Below are 18,633 nucleotides of genomic sequence, written 5' to 3'. Positions count from 1 at the left end.
CTCCCGGCAAAGTCAGGCAGCCAGCCGTTACAGGGGGCACCCTGAACAGCGAACACCTTATAAACATGAGCCTATGGCGAACAATGGAGAGGTCTGCCTGCAGCGCCAGGCTCGTCCGATGGCACACCGCCAGACTGCCCTGAAAGGCGCAGACCCATGCCTGGCTCTGCCATCGCAATGCTCCCAGCTCCCCCAGAGGAGGCACAGCCGGGGCAGCTCCCTCCCGCCCTGCAGAGAAGGCACTAGTTGTTAGTCACTGTAGTTCACGCCCTCAAGGAGGCAAGCTGTGGCCATCACGGTTGGCATCATTTATTTACGAGTCACATACACTAAAAGTAACATTCCCTTGGCGGCATGAAGGTTTCACCGGGACTCAAAGCCACAGTTGACTTAGGCCACGCTCCACCCAGCACTTGCTCACAGCCTGTGGGAATCAGGCAGCGCGGGATGCGGCCTGGAGGATCCGCGCCAGTGAGTCAGTGGCACGTGAGGTAAAACGCTGTGTCCTACAGTCATGTTACCCAACTTTGCCATGAGTGCAACTGTCCCGGTGGGTCAAATATACTTGCAAGAGCCCAATGCTGCCATGCTAGTGCATGCGGCACGCCCCCGGGAGTGGATGGGACTTTTGCCCTTGCATAGCAGGTGCACTATTGGGCCCTCAGTAACATCTGACTCTCTGTCAGAGTCCTGGGCCAGCTCTACCCCACCAACTTTTGGCGGCTTAGCTCCCTCAGCCCGCGGTGTAATGAAATGGGTTCCCTGATCACCACGGCTGTACCAGCAAGACCCCGTTATACCAGCAAGCAGGCGCTTTTGCTGGTATAGCTTAGTTTGCTCAGAGGGGCTGGAATAAGCTACATTGGCAAAATTGCTGAGTTTTTTACCAGAGAAAGCTGTGGGCACAGCAGAAAAGCTTCTAAGCACAGACCTGGCTCTGAACTCTAGGCAGAAAGGCTGGGAGGGGGAGGGAAGTAACAGAACTCCTCCCACAGTAACAGCCCAAACAGCCTTGAATGGAGGGCTTGGGAACATGGGGAAAAAAGTATTTAAAAGGGAGGGCAAAGAGCAAGAGCAGCCCCAATTCTGACGGAGCTGACTCCATGTCCAGAGAAAATAGGGGCCATTTCACACTAACTAAAATGCACTAGTTTGCAAACCCAGCAACCCCTCATGAACTTTAACCCTAACGAGTGGTTTCCTGGGGAAATGCTGCCTCTTTATTCAGGCAAATCCTGATGAGGCTCTGCATAATCTTCCCCTTTCTCTCCCTCTGTCTCCTCTTTTTCTTCTCCTCCTCCTCTTCCATTTCTCTCATTCTCTTCCTTTTCTATCTCCTTTTGTTTGTTTTCTTCTCTTTCTTTTTGGTCCTCTGCCTCCTCTCCTTCCTGGTATTCATCATCGTAATCGTAATCTGGAAAAGAAATCAGTGGAGGTTTCTTTAACAGAACAGCAGAGTTCCTCCCACCAAGCACTGAGCAGAGAATGGAGCTGCACCTTCCAGGTGTGGAGGGCACTTAATGAGGAGAGGAGCACCAGGGCTGCTGAGCTCTTCCACCCCATTGATACAGTCTTTCCTCCCCCCTCCCTTTTTTTTTGGTCTCAACAGGTTAAATTCATCCCTGGAGTAAGGGCTTAAGTTGTAGGTCAGAGCTGGCAAGTTGCATCTGTTTGGAATTCATGTTTGCACAAAAAGAGGTGAACTCTGTTTAGTCACCCAGGGCCAGTGGGGGAGAATGTTGCTGGGAAAAGGGGTGTGGTTGGGTTCAAGGGGCATTGGTCTTTGCCAGTTCAGGGGTGGTACATTCAACCCAGAAGTGTGTAACAGGAGGATGTATATCAAACTAGTCATCAGTTACACACATACCGAGATTTACCCCGGCCCAAGATCTGCATGCCTAACTCTGAACAGTGCATGCCCTGCAGGGTTTATGGGGGAAAGCTGGCTGTCAGACCAAACAGCACTCTAAGAATGAAGCTAAGATTTAAATATTAAATTGGCACTCTTCTCATAATACTTAAATAAGTGGCATATACTGAAACATTTATTCTTATGGATTCAGATCCATATAGCTGTATAATAGTCACACATACAATATCCAGTGTATATATATATATAAAAACTTTGTATCCCTTTTATATTTTTATTTTATTAAATAACAACCTCAGACTCTGGGGCTATGTATCGGTGCAGGGGACTGCCCTCCCAGATCCAACTGCGGGAGCAGGGCCTCCTGTTGTATATTAATTGAGGATCTATTACACCTGAATTAACCACCCAGTTTGTGTATTGCAGATATATTTCAGTGTATAAATATGGGAGCCAAACTTTCAGGGTATTATATGTAACAGACACAGTCTAAAATGGTTTCAGTTTTATAACATTTCAAATATGTTCACTTGAGGATCCATTTGAGTAAACTCTCTGCCATGGTGTTACATAGCTGCTTCTCCCACAAGGGGTCCGTGTGATCCTGTACTCTGTGAGACCTTGGATGGCCCTCCCCACTGCCAGCCTTAGACCAGTTTCATATCACTGCATGGCGATACTCCTGGTTGCACCAATGAGTGGATCATGCCCTCTGCTTTCTTCCATGCTCCCCCCCTGCCCTGCCATAGCTGGAGCACTCACCAAGGACCCCACTGCAGACTTGCCTTACAAAATGACCTATTTATTATCTTTTTAAGACTGGATGCTTGACACAGTTGCCAACTTTCACGGGGTAAATAAGCACCCTGACTTTCACACTAAGCCAAAAATCAGGCTAATCCCATTTCAAAATAAGGCCAAAATAAGCCAATCCCTAAGAACCCCAACACTCTATGTGACTAGATCCCCTCGGCGTGCAGTCTGGGACTGGGGTGAGCCCGCTGTGCACTCCTGACTCTCTTCCCCCCTTGCCCTGCTTGCCGGGAGCCAATCAAAAAAAAGAAGCAACAAGCTACAAGCCAAAAAACTAGCCAACAAGCAACTCACAAGCCAATTAAGCCAAAAACGAGCCCCATTTCTGTGTTTTTCCCCCAGGTTTGGCATGTCTGGTGCTCGAGTGGACTGCTTGCCTTCTGCAGGCAGTTACAGGGAAACTCAGGAAATGCTGCCACCTACAGCTCAAAGTTGATACGGCACTTAAATACCTAGCCATGGAACTCTCTGCGTCCTCTGCTGAATTCTTCCCCATTACATCAACTTGTACAGCCTCAGTCAGTGGCTGCAGCATCACACAGGTAACCGTAAGCATCCCACAGCTCAGGGCTATTTTTAAACTCTGTTCTGCCCCCATTGTGCTGGTGTAACCCCCCCAGTGTCGACAGCAGTTACGTGTGTATGGAGGAAAGAAGATGCAATGGCTGCAGTAATCAAGTTGGGATTGAAAATTGTGGGTCACTGCACAAACACCGCACTGCAGGCTGCTGCCGCCCTGGCACTGACTCTTGTCCCCCTGCGGCGGCTCCCGAGCGAATGGAGTTATTCAGGTGGTGATGGGAAATTGGATACAGTTTATTTCAGGTGGATTCCAAAAGCCAGCTGAGCTTTTCCCTCTTTCTCTTTCCTGCATGTCTCATATCCACGCAGCATTAGGTACAATCACATTTTGTAGCTGTCTATTTAGGTTCTTGCCAGGCCCATCACTGTGGTGTTGGGGCACTGGAGAAATTAACTTCTTTATAGGAGTCACTTTGTGTTTTGGAAAATGTCTTGTTTATAAATAGCACTAACGTGTGTTAAAGAATCGGGGCCAGATCCTCAGTTGGTGTAAATGAGCATTGCTCCACAGAAGTTGGAGAGATGCTGATTTACACCAGCTGGGGATCGGAACCTCAGTGATAAAAAGCAAAGCCACCGTTCATAGCCAATTTATGGTTTCATATGTCTATACACAAATGCAAGGACTATGGGGAAGAAACAGAAAACAGGGAGCATGAGCCATAAGCTAAAATATGACTCAACTGGCATCACAGAGATGTGGAGGGATGAATCTCGAGACTGGAATATTTGGATAGAGGGGTACAGTTTGTTCAAGAAGGGCAAGCCAGGGAACAAGGAAGGAGGTGTTGCATTGTACATCAAGAACATATACATCTGTTCTGAGGTTCAGAAGGAGGGGAGAGGCAGACCAACTGAAAGTCTCTGGATGAAGATAAAAGTGGGGAAAACCAGTGGTGACACCACCATAGGGGGCTGCTATATAGAGCGCCGAATCTGGAGGAAGTGGGGGATGAGGCATTTCCAGAACAAACAACAGAAATATCCAGAACTCAAGAGCTGCTAGTAATGGCAGACTTTAACTACTCAGATTTCTGTTGGAAAAGAAATTCGGCAAAACACAAAATGTACAGTAAGCCCCTGGAATGTCTTGGGGACAATTTCTTGTTTCAGAAGGTGGAGGCAGTAACCTGGGACATGGCCCTTTTAGACATGATTCTAACAGGGAGGAATTGGCTGCAAATCAGAAGGTGGAAGGCCATTTGGGTGAAGCGATCATGAAATGATAGAGCTAAGGAAAGGAAGGAGAGACAGCAGCAGAACAAGGACAAGGGACTTCAAGAAGGCAGACTTGAACACAATCAGAGAACTGGAAGGTAAGATCCATGGGAAGAAAATCTAAGAGGAAAAGGAGTTCAGGAGAGCTGAGAGTTTCCCAAGGAGACAATGTTAAAGGCACCACAGCAAACTATCCTGATAGGAATAATAGTAAGAGGCTAATATGGCTCCATCAGGAGCTCATTAATGACCTGAAAATCACAAAGGAATCCTACAGAAAGTGGAACCATGGACAAATAGGCAAGAGTGAGAACAAGCAGAACAGCACGAGCATGTAGACACAATATCAACAGTTTAAGGCACAAAATGAATTACACGCAGCAAGGGACATAAAAGGCAGTAAGAAGAGGTTCTATAAATACATTAGGAGCAAAAGAAAGACACAGAAAAGGGTAGGTCTACTATTTAGTGGGGAAGGAGAGCTAACAACGGATGACACCAAGAAGGCTAAGGTGTTCAATGCCTATTTTGATTCACTAACAAGGTAAATTGTGAGAAGATACCTAACACAATACATGTTATCAACAAGGGGGAAGGCACACAAGCCAAAATAGGGAAAGAACAAGTTAGACAATATAGAGATCGATTCAAGTCGCCAGGATCTGATGAAATTTACCCTAAGGTACTTAAGTAAATAGCTGAAGCAATTTTGGAACCATTAGCAATTATCTTTCAGAACTCCTGGAGGATGTGAGGACCTGGAGGACTGGAGCAGGGCAAACATAGAACCTATCTTTAAAAGGAGAAAAAAGAGGACCTGGGGAATTATAGACTAGCCAGCCTAACTTTGATACCTGGAAATATATTGGAACAAATTATTCATCAATCAGTTTGTGAGCACTTAGAGGATTATAGAGTTAGCTACTCCTCCAAGTGTCCTGTGATGATGTAGAAGAGAAGGGGATATGCAAAACTTTCTACATTGTTTTATACACCGATTCCCAGGTGAATTAGTACCTCTTAAAGATTCGATTCTCTCTGTCCTTTGTTCTGCTTTCAACTCTTCAATGAAGTCTTTGTTCGCATCATCTAAGGCCTGAAGTTGACAAGAATAATTAGTGACAAATCTAGACATGCAGTCACATGACAGGCCTATTCAAAAGTTTGTCCCATTATCATAGAATATCAGGGTTGGAAGGGACCTCAGGAGGTCATCTAGTCCAACCCCCTGCTCAAAGCAGGACCAATCCCCTCTGCTGTCCACTCTCCCATCATTCCTTGCTCTTTTGGTGCCTTTAAAGCTACCTGCAGTGAAGAGCCTCTTTGCTCCATTCCTCCCCCCATTGTGATTGCACTACTCTCGCTAATATACTCCTTAGCACACTTCAGCAGGGATCATCCCTTCCTCCTTACACCCCCGTCCCACAAAGCTAGCACTGTTTTTCCCATTTTTAACTAAACAATAGAGGTGGTTCCCCTGTGCTCGGAAACACACTTAACGGATCCCCAAACAGGCACACATTCATGCTGAAGAAGCACTGTTCTGTGTTTTGAAATACTGGGTGAGATCAGCCCTTTTTGTGATCTACTTCAATGAGATTATGAATCACCTGGAGGACTACCTATGCATGCAGACCATTGCTAGGGCAGCAAGCATATGTGCTGATAACATGCAAATCATGCCCCCCCAATTCATAGCCAATACCCATATTGTTCCTGTCATGGAGGTCATGCAGAGTAGCCTCTCTATGATATTTCAGAGAGGCCAGAACAGGGGGGCCATATTCAACCTCACATTCCAGTTGCTGGCCATGAGCTTGCTGGCATGCACCTGGATGCAATGAAAGACAGAATTTGACTCCTGGCTACACTGAAGTCAATAGAAGTTCTGCCACTGACTCCAATAGGTCCAAGATTTTACCCCGTATATTTCCAGCATTAGCTCACATTGGGACCGAGTTTTCTAACTCAAGAGGTTTCATATGTTTTTTATTTTGGGGAGCAGCTTGACAAAGGCTGCCTTGTTCCTCGTGTGAGACATTTCATTCCCTAATCCCCCAGCTGCCAGCTGGCATTCTCTTCTTGCCCTGGGTCCCTGGCCCCACGGACCAGAAGTTGAGAACAACAGTGATCGGTAACTTCTGAACATTGCCCCAAAACTCCTCTCTTGATTACAGTAAATCACTTACGATGATGATGGCCTGCTGAGCTGCATCGTTATGAATGAGTTTTGCCTTCTCAAGAGCTTTTTCAAAGTTCATAACTGCAGATTGGAAGTCTTGAAGTTTCACTGTAACAGACAAACAAGAATCCATTTTAATGCAGGACTAAGAACAAGAGGAAACTATTATGTTAGCCCAATGAGCCTTGAAAAGTCTTGAAAAGACTTTTGCTCAAATGAGACTTTGTGGGGTGGTTTGTAAGGCACAGACAGGTTTAATGAAGCTGTGGAGTAGACTCAATGTCTGCCATCTTTAAAGCAAATTTTTCAACAATGTCTTTACCTTGTGCTTGTGCAACCAGCACACTAGCGTTGAGTTGCCACTCAACATCACCCTCCTCCTCCGCTGAATGGAGAGATTTTTCTCCATAATCCTGGGCCTCTGTTGCTTCATCAAGCTCTAGGTAACATCGGCCAATTTCATGGAATAACCACGTCTTCTCCAGGCTGGTTTTTGCCAGTGGGATCTTCTCCTCCCATCTTTACACAGGAAAAGAAAGTTACTTCTACTGCCCTAGGTTCAGTGTAATGTTGGCTCTTGGCTTTTTAAACCCTTAAAAGGGTTGCAGATGTTTCCATTACCCAAAGTCTTATTATGCTGAGGCCTCTTAGATGTTTGGAAAGAGAGCAAGTCAGAAAGTCTGGAAGACTCTGGGGGTTGGGTTACAAAGTCATTTACTCTCAGGGCTGCCGGTTTGAATCAAGGCAAGATCAATCCTTGCAACTGGAAATTGTTACTATCTGATGGCTGTCCAGTGGCCTGTCCAGTGCAGCTCCTCGTGGCGAGTGTTCACATCACAGCTGGCATTAGCAGTACCCCTTGTTGACAGCATAATTAAATACATGGACCAAGCAACACCCGTTTAATTGTAAATCTACTTTCTTACCTGTTATGTTATGAATGTTACGTACGTGTCAATAGCTTGCTGGAATTTGCCAATTCTGGCATAAACCCTGCCAATGTTGTCAAGAGCTCTGGAGACGGCATCTGGCAGATCACTGCATTGAAGCGAAAGAACAAGGTCTTCAAAGAGTCTTGCCCCTGAATAATCCTGCATTTTCTTAGGCTCCCTCTATATTCTCTTTGAGATTCACCGGTTCAGTGAGCTCACATAACAATGTCAGACAGCACTAAAGGAACACTGTCAGTTTGAAATACTTTTTACCAACTACTGTTCTAAGTACCACCTAAGATTACTGTAGCTGGAAGAGATAAGTGGGGGGAATGGGTCTGCTTTATCCATTTTTGTTTGTTTGCATTGGTTTTTTGTGCATTTGATAAGACACTTTTTGTGTGCAGTCACTTCCACAGTTCCCTCTGTGTAGTCAGTCAGTTGTGTGGATTTTCACATAGCAACATGGGCGAGAAAAGCGTTTTGTATTTGGAAAGTGTACCATTTGTAGGGGTGAGTAACGGGCACACGTAGTACTTAAAAGTACTTTTAACTCATTTTTCTGTTCAATTAAGTAGATTTCAAGTTGATAGAGTGTGACATAGGGCCCATTTAAAATTGCAATGGGATATTGTGCTGAGATAGATGCCATGTCTGTGCTGGAAGTTAAAGAAACAAAGCAGCTTTTTTAAATCATTGAAAAGGAGAATCCCAGGGTCCTAGTCTGCATTCGCTCGCTCTCAGTAACCAGGCTCTGCTGTCCAGTGCTCTGTGTGAGCTATTGGTCAAAGCTAATGGCTACTCACTTTATAAGAATGCACCCTGTAGCGCACCAAGTGTTCTTTACAAATGTTAATGACCAAACCCTCACGCCCCTCCTCTGATATGAACCAGTTTTACTATCCCTAGCTGACTCGGGCTCAGGCTGTGGGACTGTCTCCTTGCTGTGTAGACTTCCCAGCTGGGGCCAGCTGCAGGTGTCTAGTTGCTGCGTAGACATACCCTACATGCATTGCCCCAGGTCACACAGTGAGTGAACAGCAGAACCCAGATCCTCTCACTCCTGTCCTGCACTTTAACCACTAGAGGACGCTTCCTCCCTGCCTAATCACTGCACTGGCAGCAAAAACCCAAACAGGTCCAACAGGGACCTCCTTGCTTTGTGAAGTGCTCTGCAAAACTCCATTCGGAGAGGACGATATAAAGCCCATTCTGCTCCATTCTCTTCCGCCTGAGAGATCCTGCAGAACGTTTTCTGCAGGAGCGGATGGCTGTACCTCCTGGGTACTGACGTAACGACTCAAATGAAAATGATTTCCCCAGCCAGAAAACCTATCAAGAAATCTGATTATAACGTTTTCTTAGGCAGAAGCATTGCTGGGGGCAGGGTGGAGGGCTGGGAATCAAGAGCTCCGGGTGCAAGCCCTGGCTCTGACATGGATTTGGTCTGTGTCCTTGGGCAGGACACACGCATTGTTCTCCCTCAGCCTCCCTGTTTGTACTATGGTGATGATGATACGTCAGTGGATACCGTGAGGGCACGTAATGACTGGGTCTAGTGCCATCAGGTCTCCAGAAGAGCAAGGCTATAGAAATTCAAAGCATTATTTGAGAATTGCCCTTCAGTTAGGCAATGTGCCCTTCCCATCTGAACTCCTACCACCACACGTTGCCTCCTTTCCCCGCCCATCCCAAGTTAACATTGGGCTTTGGAGCACTCACTTTTCCCTTGCGATCTCCAGATCCATCTTGTGACTCTGCAGTGCTGCCCCCATTTGCTCCATCTCTATCTGAGCATTCCCAATGCAGCTGTAGAGGTTTCCAATCAATTCGTTCTTGTTGGGAATTTCATCGTCAGACCAACCTTCGATTGTTTTTAGCACATGCTCAGCTTTCTTACAGCTTCCTTCAGGGCAGCTACTGGTCAACACTAGAAGCATAGAGAGAGGAACGCTCAGCACCAAGTGGGGCACAGGGACAGCTGGGGAGACACAGGGCCTGATTCTCCACTGTGTCTTTGGGGACTCATTTATACCTGTGCAAAATACTGCCACCAATGTAAGTCTGCTTTGGTACCATTTTGCACTCACTTTGCACAGGTGCAAATGAAAACCCCTAGTGCAGGACAATGGAGAATGAGACCCACAGTCTGAAGATGGGTTGGGAGAATCTAGTCGTGCAGCAGGGAAGCTGAATGTGTCATCTGAGAGTAAGTGCTAGACGCAACACCACTATGGCATCTCTTACAGGTCAGTCCATCACGCGGCTCTGTTACCTGTCCCAGCTTTGTGCAATGCTGTGGCAATTAAACCACCATACTATGCTATGGAGCTCTGTCATCTGCCACATTTGGGGGCAATTCTGTGGCAAGGAAAAGGAACTGAGCCTCAGTGATGACGACAGAGGTCTTATGGGTTACAAAGTGAACAAGACAAACACTGAATAGAAATGGCTTGGAGCCCTCTCTCCTCCCTTCCAGACCCTTCCCTGCAAATTCTTCATCCTTCTAGCCCTTTCTGTCCTTGTTACTTTTCAAAGAAGGTAGAGAAGAACCAATGCCCTGGCCTCGCCAGTGTCCCAGGCTGGGTGGGTCATTTGCTAAGCACACTGCATTTGCCTACAGGGTTCTAGTGTCCAAAGCACTGCTCTGTACAGTGCTCTGGGATACCCTGAGTATAGGAGGAGCTGGAAAATACCCCAGTGTGTTAAATTCTATACTAAAGTATTGCTTGGGAAAGGCAGGGAAAAGCATGACACATTTTTAAACCTGCTATCATTAGGAAATAACAGCCCTCTAAATGCAGGGCTCCTGCTGATCTGGTCTGTAGCTGCCCACTGTGAATAATATACACCAGTCACAATGCTCTTGTTGCTTCCATGTGGGACACCTACACATATCAATTTCTTCCATGCTCTTCAGGATGTATCTGGCAACTTCCGATGGCTTTCGCTTTCTCTCTGGGAGCCATCTCTGCTGCATGAGCTTGCGGTCTCTCACGCGGGCGTAGATGGGCTTCTGCTGCTGCCAGAATTCAGTGCGGGTGTCCAGGTAGTTAATGCCACCCAGGATCAGGTCCTCCACTGTCATCCCATACTTTGTGCTGCTTTTGATCAAGTCTGGAAATCAGTGAAAGGCAGAACCAGGAGACAGTATTAAAGGATCTGAGGAGTGAAGCCATGATGTGGGGGGAGGGGGGGGGCATTTTTAGTGCTAGCCCCAGATTGAGCGCCCTGGAGACTAAGTCCTTTAATAATCCCCGGAACAGACACAGCATGGGTGGTGGCAGGGCAAGCTTCCCCCACCACCTCACCACCCACTGCTGTCATGCCTAAACCTGGCATGTAAGCATGACCCGTAAGAGTCAGTGTCCACGGCCCCTTCAATCCTTGTCTTCAATGGTGAAACAACCCAGGAGAGGCTCAGTGAGCACTAGTGGTGGTGAAGTTTGGTGATCTGGACACCTGTCCCACTCGGCCATAGCTCAAGATGAGAAACTATCTGATCCACTTATAGCGTAGATGGCACCTTAACGGAATGTAGGCATACTGGATTGCATGGATTGTCCCCATGGAATACTGTGAGAACTTTTAAAGTCTCAGAAGATAAGATGGACCCATGCAAGTTATGAAGACTGGTAACATAACAGCAGGTAACAGGGGACTAAAGCCTCTCTCCTATGTTCCTGGGGAAATATTTCTCAAGAAAACTAATTAAACAGGGATGCATTTTCTGCCCAACTCAGAAATCTGATCCTTTTCCGAATCCCGCATCTTAATCCTTAGCAGCAAAACCATGACATTGACCAGTCCAAAGCAAAACTGGTGCCTTCAACTTAATTCAACACGAGTTTATCTAATCAACTATGACATTTGTACTTAAAATAATATAATTTCTGCTTTTTATTTTGATTGGCATTGAGGGCTTTGGGCCGGTGTTAGTGGATAACTGAACTGCTTGCTACAGAATGCTGCTATTTAACTAATAAGGAAGTATAAAGGATAAAATGTATTTAGACATTGTTACAAACACTGGTCCTGGAAACTTGAGTAACTTGTATAAATCTGGATCACGTAATTTGTAGGTTTGGGACCACTGCAAACCCTAGCATGTGCTACTCAAGGGGTGATCCTTCCCCTGGTGGTCATATGAATAACAGAATGAAAGGAAAACGTGGATTTGACTGAATCAAGAGGAATAACGTGTTATATTTAGTTAAATACAATAGAGAAAGACCTTCATCCTTGAGTAGTTTCTCCAGGTAGGCCTTGTCAACATAAAGCTCTCCAAGAAGTTGCCGTTCAGTCTTTTCATTCCTGATGGGCTCCACTTTACTCTGCTGCTTTTGATCCTTTTTGGGGGCTTTGACCTGAAGTTTCTGCTTCACTTTTTTGCTCTGCCGCAGAACAAAACAGAAGGACGCAGAGGAGAGGGATACTGACACAAGCAGAAAGGGCTAGCTTTCGGATCCACTTCCCAAACTTTTTATTCATGAAGGAAAGAATGACACAGGCACAAGACCAGCCTGTTGATCTAGTGGGGATCCAAGTTCAGATCCCAAGCACCCCCACGCACTCGCTCCCTAGGACAGCAGCTTTATAAAAGCAGGAGTTCTGCCCCTTCTGAGAGATAGTGTCTTACACTGCTCTTGAGTGACTCCAGCTGACCAGTGCTAGACTCAGTGCATGCAGGCTCCTGGGGGTGGGGCATCCAGCCCTCCACAGTACGAGAAAGGGTGTTGGGGGGAAGATCCCCGCAGGCCTTCCCATCCCAAATCCTAATCCAGGTTCAAAACACACCCATAATAAATACATCCTGGGGTGGCTCTACAGGTTAAAGTTACTGTACTTCTCCTAAGCACATTCAGCCACATATTTCCAAGTGGCCACTGATGATGGCGGCCTCTATTTCTGGATGCCCAACTTTAGACACGTTGGTCCTGATTTCCACAGCTGCTAAGCAGCCACAGCTCCAACTGGAGTCAAAGGACTCGGCAGGACCTTGCGAAAGTCAGGCCCTTGAACCCTGACTTTCTGCGGAGTTGAGCACTCACTGCTCCCGCTGATGTCAAACTATTCAACGCTCCCGAGGAGCCACGTGCCTCAAGCTGGGCACCCAAAAATTGAGCCACCCGAAATCCGTGGCCACTTTTGAAAAGTTTAACCTTAAAGCAAGTCAAACCAAAGTAGGTGCTACAGATTGAGCATGGCCCCCGATGTCCCTACTGAAATTGATGGAAAGTACTCATGTGAGTAAGGCCAGCAGAATTTGGGCCCATAGCTAGACACAAACACAGATGCTCTTAATGTCCTCTTTCCTGTGTGATAGTCTGTTTGAAAGCAGTGGGAGTTTTGCTGGTGGAAAGGCACCAGATCAAGTGTTCAGTTTCTCCTTGGCTGGTGCTCTCTTCCGATAGAGCTACACAAAATGTCAAGAAGGCAGAACTGTCTGCCACGCATGGCACACTGGGCTGACCCCAGAACTTTAGTTCTACTGATATGGCTGCAGAAAGTCTCAGCCATTTTTTCCCCTGGTTGTGCCAATTCACCAGAAAGCATTTAGCATTGTGGTATCTCTAGTGAGCTTCCCAAGAGAAATGTCGTTCACACCATACCTCTGCCTGCCTGCTTAAAAAGCAGAGGTCCCCTTTGTTCTCCAATTTAACTGAGGAAGGACCTGCAAACGGAAAAAATATGCTTGTGAGCATTCAAGAACTGCAACGCACAGGCCCTAGAGTTTAACACAGATGTAAATGTGCTAGGCCAGTAATGCCCTGTTAGAAACAAAGCTGGGAACTTATCGCGGCATTTGAAATACGTGGCAAGTTCTGTATCCCTCTCTTCCGTCTAAGAGCAGGAATTGCAGCTCAGAGAAACAGCTCAGCTGCATGTCTTATTAATAAGAATTATTATTGTGGCCCCTATGGTAGCACCAAGGGGTCACAACCACAGATCAGGGCCCCTTTCCACCAGGCACTGTACAAATACAACAAAAAGACAGTCCCTGCCCTAAAGATCTTACAATCTACCTATAAAACAAGAGACAACCAGCCAGTTAAGCAGGCAGATGGGGCAGTACCAGAGTGGGATACCAGGACCTCCACCAGCCCAGAGAGTTATTTCTAAATCATATTTGTCAATATTTAGACCAAATGCCCCGCTCTCAACTCTGACAGTCTAACTGCATGCCGGCAACACACAGCTTTGGCCAAGCCAGAAGGGGGAAAGGAGAATCAGACACTGTTCTAATGAATCTCCTCAGGTGAGAGAGTCTGGACAAGACTATCTAGACCAGCCTGGGAGGAGTTTCTCAGACTATCTAGCTAGCTGTTCATGGTCTCCATTGCCGTAGTATCCAGAAGCCTCCCAGTTACATGAAAATACAGCTAAAATAACAGTTGTCTCTTGCTTCTTTCCCAGTCTTGAGAAGAAACAGCTTGATTGTTGATTAGCATGTCTGTTTGCTTTTGTGGGTGGGTAGGTGTACTGTCAGTCCAAGTCTCTGTGTTCTGTGCATGTCGGGGAGGCGGGTGCCATCATTCTATGTCTATGTGTGTCCTGTGTGGGTAGGTGTTGTCTGAAAGTTGCTGTGGTGTGTGTGTGTCCATAAGTGGGGGTGTGATGTATGTCTGTGAATAGGCATGCTGTCTGTCTATGAGTGGGTGTACTGCATATCCTTGTGAAGACATTATTAAGGGAATGCTAAGTGGAAGAAATGAGTTTTATATCTAGCTCTGAACACTAGAAGGCCTTAGATCACTTTTGCCTCTGGCTGGATTGAGTTCTAGTCTAGGTCTAGCTCCTATGAAAGTGTTGCCTCTCCCTACTGGTTGACAGTTTCACTTGTCCCAAGCAGATCAGCTGTCATGGGAGGTCAGGGTCACAGCAGGAGATGTGGTTTCAGGAAGCTGAGATTAATTTCACTGAAAGGCTCTGAACATCAGGACAGAGACCTTGAAATGGATTCTGTAGTCAGTGGGGAGCCAGTGTAGCGAGAAGAGCAGCAGGGTGCTAAGCAGATGGGCTACTGCGTTTTGAACGAGCTGGAACATTTTCAGAGTTTGGGGCTTTGTTCGTACATGTAAGTTGCAATAATCAAGCATAGGGTAATGACTGCACGGATCAGGGGGTCCAGGTTGACACCTGAATCTGTATTACTGGGAGGTAATTAGATACTGTAACAAAATGTACATTTGGCCAGTAACACAGGTTGGACCCTATTGGGAATTCCCTGACCTCAGCTGAAAATGGCAATTATGCATGTGATTCAGGAGGCCGACAGATCTTCCTGTGCAATGTCCTCTCATCTCTGAGCACGTGAGGAACTAATATAATATAGGACCACAGCTACTGAATTGCCTGCTTTGGGATACGCTTGCATTGTCAATAAACTGTAACATCTTACTTCCGACAGAGTTGTCAATCGCTTCCTGAGCTTTCTGAATTCCTAGCCTGAATTCCTGTAGCTCTGGACGTAGTTTGTGGCCTCGGTGATAATACACTAGTGCAAATTCAAAGTCGCCCATGGTGTACAGGGTCTCAGCCTTTTGGTAAAGCCCCTGTAATGAAGGAAACAAACAGTCTGAATGTAATACATAGAACAGCTCCCAAAGCAGTGAGGAGAGTGCTACGGGCCATCTCATCTCTGCCAAGCATAAAGCCTGATCCTGCAACCATGACTCCGGTGAGTTTCCTTCACTTCCTTGGGGTCACTATAAGGGGAGGGGTGCCAGATCAGGTCCCTGTTGCTGTCAGACTGTAAATATTTACAGCTGTTTATGTGATGCTGGAATAAAGTGTGAGTGTGTCCAGCAAACCTCAACTGCAACTAGAGTTTCCCTGTAGAATGTGGGATTTTCAACGGGATAGAAGAACAGCTCTCCAGACAACCCACTGCCCTGACAGAACAGACAGGGCTTGCACTGAGCACAAGCAACACAAGGGCAGATTCAGCAACTCACCGGCAGCTCTGATCTCATATTCTGGAGCAGGAACAAAGAGTGGGGAAGAGGAGACTTTAACAACCCCCTGCTCCCCCCTGGCTTCTTGGGGTATGTCTGCACTGCAAAAACAACAAACAAACAAACAAAGGCCACAGCAGCAAGTCTCAGAGCCTGAGTCTACAGACTTGGGCTCGTGTATGGTGCTAAAAAGAGCAATACAGACAATGTTCCCGCGCAAGCTCTGAAACCCAGTCAAAGGGGGTGGTCACAGGGCCCGAGCTCCAACCTGAGCAGGAATGTCTACACTGCTATTTTTAGCACAGTAGTTCAAGACCTTTGACCACAAGTCCATAGACACAGGCTCTGAGACACCCGGCTGCTGCTTTTTTTTTTTTTTTTTTTTTTTTTTTTGCAGTGTAGATGTACCCTTGGTGCCCCACTCACTGAAGGCCAGTCCTAGGTCCACACCAGTCCCTTGTCCCCTAATGCTATTTACCTTGGAGAATGTTTGGTCATTTTGAAGAGAGGCTTCTGCGTCTCTCAGGGAATTTTCTGTGTCCCCGAGTTTCAGGTAACACACTGAACGGGCAACCAGGCCGTGCTTATCCCCTGCTTTCACCTGCAGAGCCTGGGATGCAAACAGAGAGAAGCATTCAGTCACAGAGGTGCTGGGCTTGTCAGCACAGGAAGCACGCACCGGCACCTGTATTTGATAGAACCTGCTGCACATCTGTGACGCCCTCCCAGCCAGGATCTCCATGTGATTCCCAAGCATTCATGAACAAAGACTCACAACCCCCGCAAGGGGTAAACTGTATCACCCCTTGGGTGGTAACTGAGGCACGTGACTTGAGAGAATCAGTAGAAGAGGCAGAAATAAAACCCAGGACTCCTAGCACCCAGGCCCCTGCTCCAACCTCTGGTCCCCACTCCTTAGAGAACTGGAGAAATAACTTTGCCCTCATTAAATCGCTCTGCCCTGGCCATTCAAATCATGGAGGGAAGTAAGTTGTGGTTTGAGGTTCTGGTCCCGGCTCAGGGCTGATGAGGAACATTGACACGTGTCACTGACCGATGCAGACATTGGGATGACACCACGGCCCTCCCCTTGTGATGTCACTACTTCTCCGCATTCTCTTGTGCTCTGTCCCCAGATCCACGCATGATAGCCCTTTGCTCCCTTGCTACGTCTCCTCCCCACATGTGCTATCTCATCTCACTGCATCCCCTCATCTCCCCAGGCCGTGTCCTCACATCCCCTCGCTCCTGGGCATCACACCCCCCGCCACGTGCGTGTGCCACGTCCCCTCGCTCCTGGGCACCACACCCCCCGCCACGTGCGTGTGCCACATCCCCTCGCTCCTGGGCACCACACCCCCCGCCACGCGCGTGTGCCACGTCCCCTCGCTCCTGGGCACCACACCCCCCGCCACGCGCGTGTGCCACGTCCCCTCGCTCCTGGGCACCACACCCCCCGCCACGTGCGTGTGCCACGTCCCCTCGCTCCTGGGCACCACACCCCCCGCCACGCGCGTGTGCCACGTCCCCTCGCTCCTGGGCACCACACCCCTGCCACACGCGTGTGCCACGTCCCCCCACGTCCCCTCGCTCCTGGGCATCACACCCCCCGCCACGCGCGTGTGCCACGTCCCCTCGCTCCTGGGCACCACACCCCCCGCCACGCGCGTGTGCCACGTCCCCTCGCTCCTGGGCACCACACCCCCCGCCACGCGCGTGTGCCACGTCCCCCCACGTCCCCTCGCTCCTGGGCATCACACCCCCCGCCACGCGCGTGTGCCACGTCCCCCCACGTCCCCTCGCTCCTGGGCACCACACCCCCCGCCACGCGCGTGTGCCACGTCCCCCCACGTCCCCTCGCTCCTGGGCACCACACCCCTGCCACACGCGTGTGCCACGTCCCCCCACGTCCCCCCACGTCCCCTCGCTCCTGGGCACCACACCCCCGCCACGCGCGTGCCACAGTCCCACATCCCGTCCCCCAGCCCCGCGCCCCGCGCCTGGCCCCGTATCAGCACCCCACTGTCGACCCCCGACCCCCAGCTACCCGCGGGGGGGGGGTTAATGCTCATGAATATTCATGAGCGATGTGCATAATCAGCCGCTCACGTTGGTGAAGCTGGCCAGCGCCTTGCCGTGCTCCCCGCGCCGGCTGAGCAGCGCCCCCTCGGCCATGAGACTGGAGAAGGTCCCGCTCAGCCCCGCGCCCTCCATCGGCCCGCGCCGCCCGCCGCCGCCCGGCAACCGCTGCCTGGCAACCGCCGCCGGACTTCCGGGGGGCGGGGCCTGCCACGCCCCCGCGGGGCCCCGCCCCCGCGGAGAGAGGAGGGGGCTCCTCGCGCCCCGCCCCGCGCTCTGCTGCCCCCCCTCCCCCGCTCCCCCTTCCCTGGGCCTCGGCCCTGCCGGCCCCCCCCTTCCCTGCCCCCCAGCTCCCCCTTCCCTGGGCCTCGGCCTTGCCGGTCCCCCCTTCCCTGCTGGGCCCCTGGACCCCCCTTCCCTGCCCCCCAGCTCCCCCTTCCCTGCTGGGCCCCCCGGGCCTCCCCGGACCCTCCCTTCCCTGCCTGCCCCTCCGGGCCCCTGCTTCCCTGCCCCCCAGCCTTCCTGGACCCCGCTTCCCTGCCCCCCAGCCTTCCTGGACCCCGCTTCCCTGCCCCCCAGCTCCCTCTTCCCTGCCAGCCCCCCAGGACCCCTCCTTCCCTGCCAGCCTCCCCGGGCTCCTGCTTGCCAGCCCCCCATCTCCCCCTTCCCTGCCAGCCCTCCGGCCCCCAGTTCCCTGCCCCCCATTCCCTGCTGCCCCTGCCAGGCCCCCGGTCTCTGCTTCCCTGCCCCCCATCTCCCCATTCCCTGCCAGCCCCCCCCAGGCCTCCCCTTCCCTGCCAGCCCCCCGGGTTCCCCCTTCCCTGCCAGCCCTCTGGCCCCCACTTCTCTGCCCCCCATTCCCTGCTGCCCCTGCCAGCCCCCTGGTCTCCGCTCCCCCTTCCCTGCCAGCCCCCCGGTCCCCACTTCCCTGCCCCCCATCCCCTGCTGCCCCTGCCAGCCCCCCGGTCTCTGCTTCCCTGCCAGCCCCCGCTTCCCTGC

The 18,633-nt window shown here is 49.8% G+C and overlaps 1 protein-coding gene across 1 annotated transcript; it reads right to left on the bottom strand.

Annotated features, from left to right (window-relative positions):
- Positions 1-293: 293 nt before the first annotated feature.
- On the bottom strand, positions 294-17,823 carry ODAD4 (outer dynein arm docking complex subunit 4). Its single transcript, XM_084616000.1, has 12 exons — positions 17,665-17,823; positions 16,034-16,165; positions 15,000-15,153; positions 13,210-13,271; positions 11,832-11,991; positions 10,490-10,714; positions 9,320-9,527; positions 7,617-7,703; positions 6,988-7,184; positions 6,673-6,773; positions 5,501-5,579; positions 294-1,414 (listed from the first exon to the last, which is right to left on the bottom strand). Exons 1-12 carry the CDS (start codon positions 17,767-17,769, stop codon positions 1,221-1,223), a joined length of 1,704 nt encoding a protein of 567 aa, XP_084472126.1. The 5' UTR covers positions 17,770-17,823; the 3' UTR covers positions 294-1,220.
- Positions 17,824-18,633: the final 810 nt, after the last annotated feature.

The sequence above is a fragment of the Lepidochelys olivacea genome (assembly GCF_965140295.1).
Source record: "Lepidochelys olivacea isolate rLepOli2 genome assembly, chromosome: 27".
Classification (NCBI taxonomy): Eukaryota; Metazoa; Chordata; order Testudines; family Cheloniidae; genus Lepidochelys; species Lepidochelys olivacea.
The sequence above is the reverse complement of the archived record's forward strand: the minus strand, read 5'-3'. Positions and strand labels throughout refer to the sequence as shown.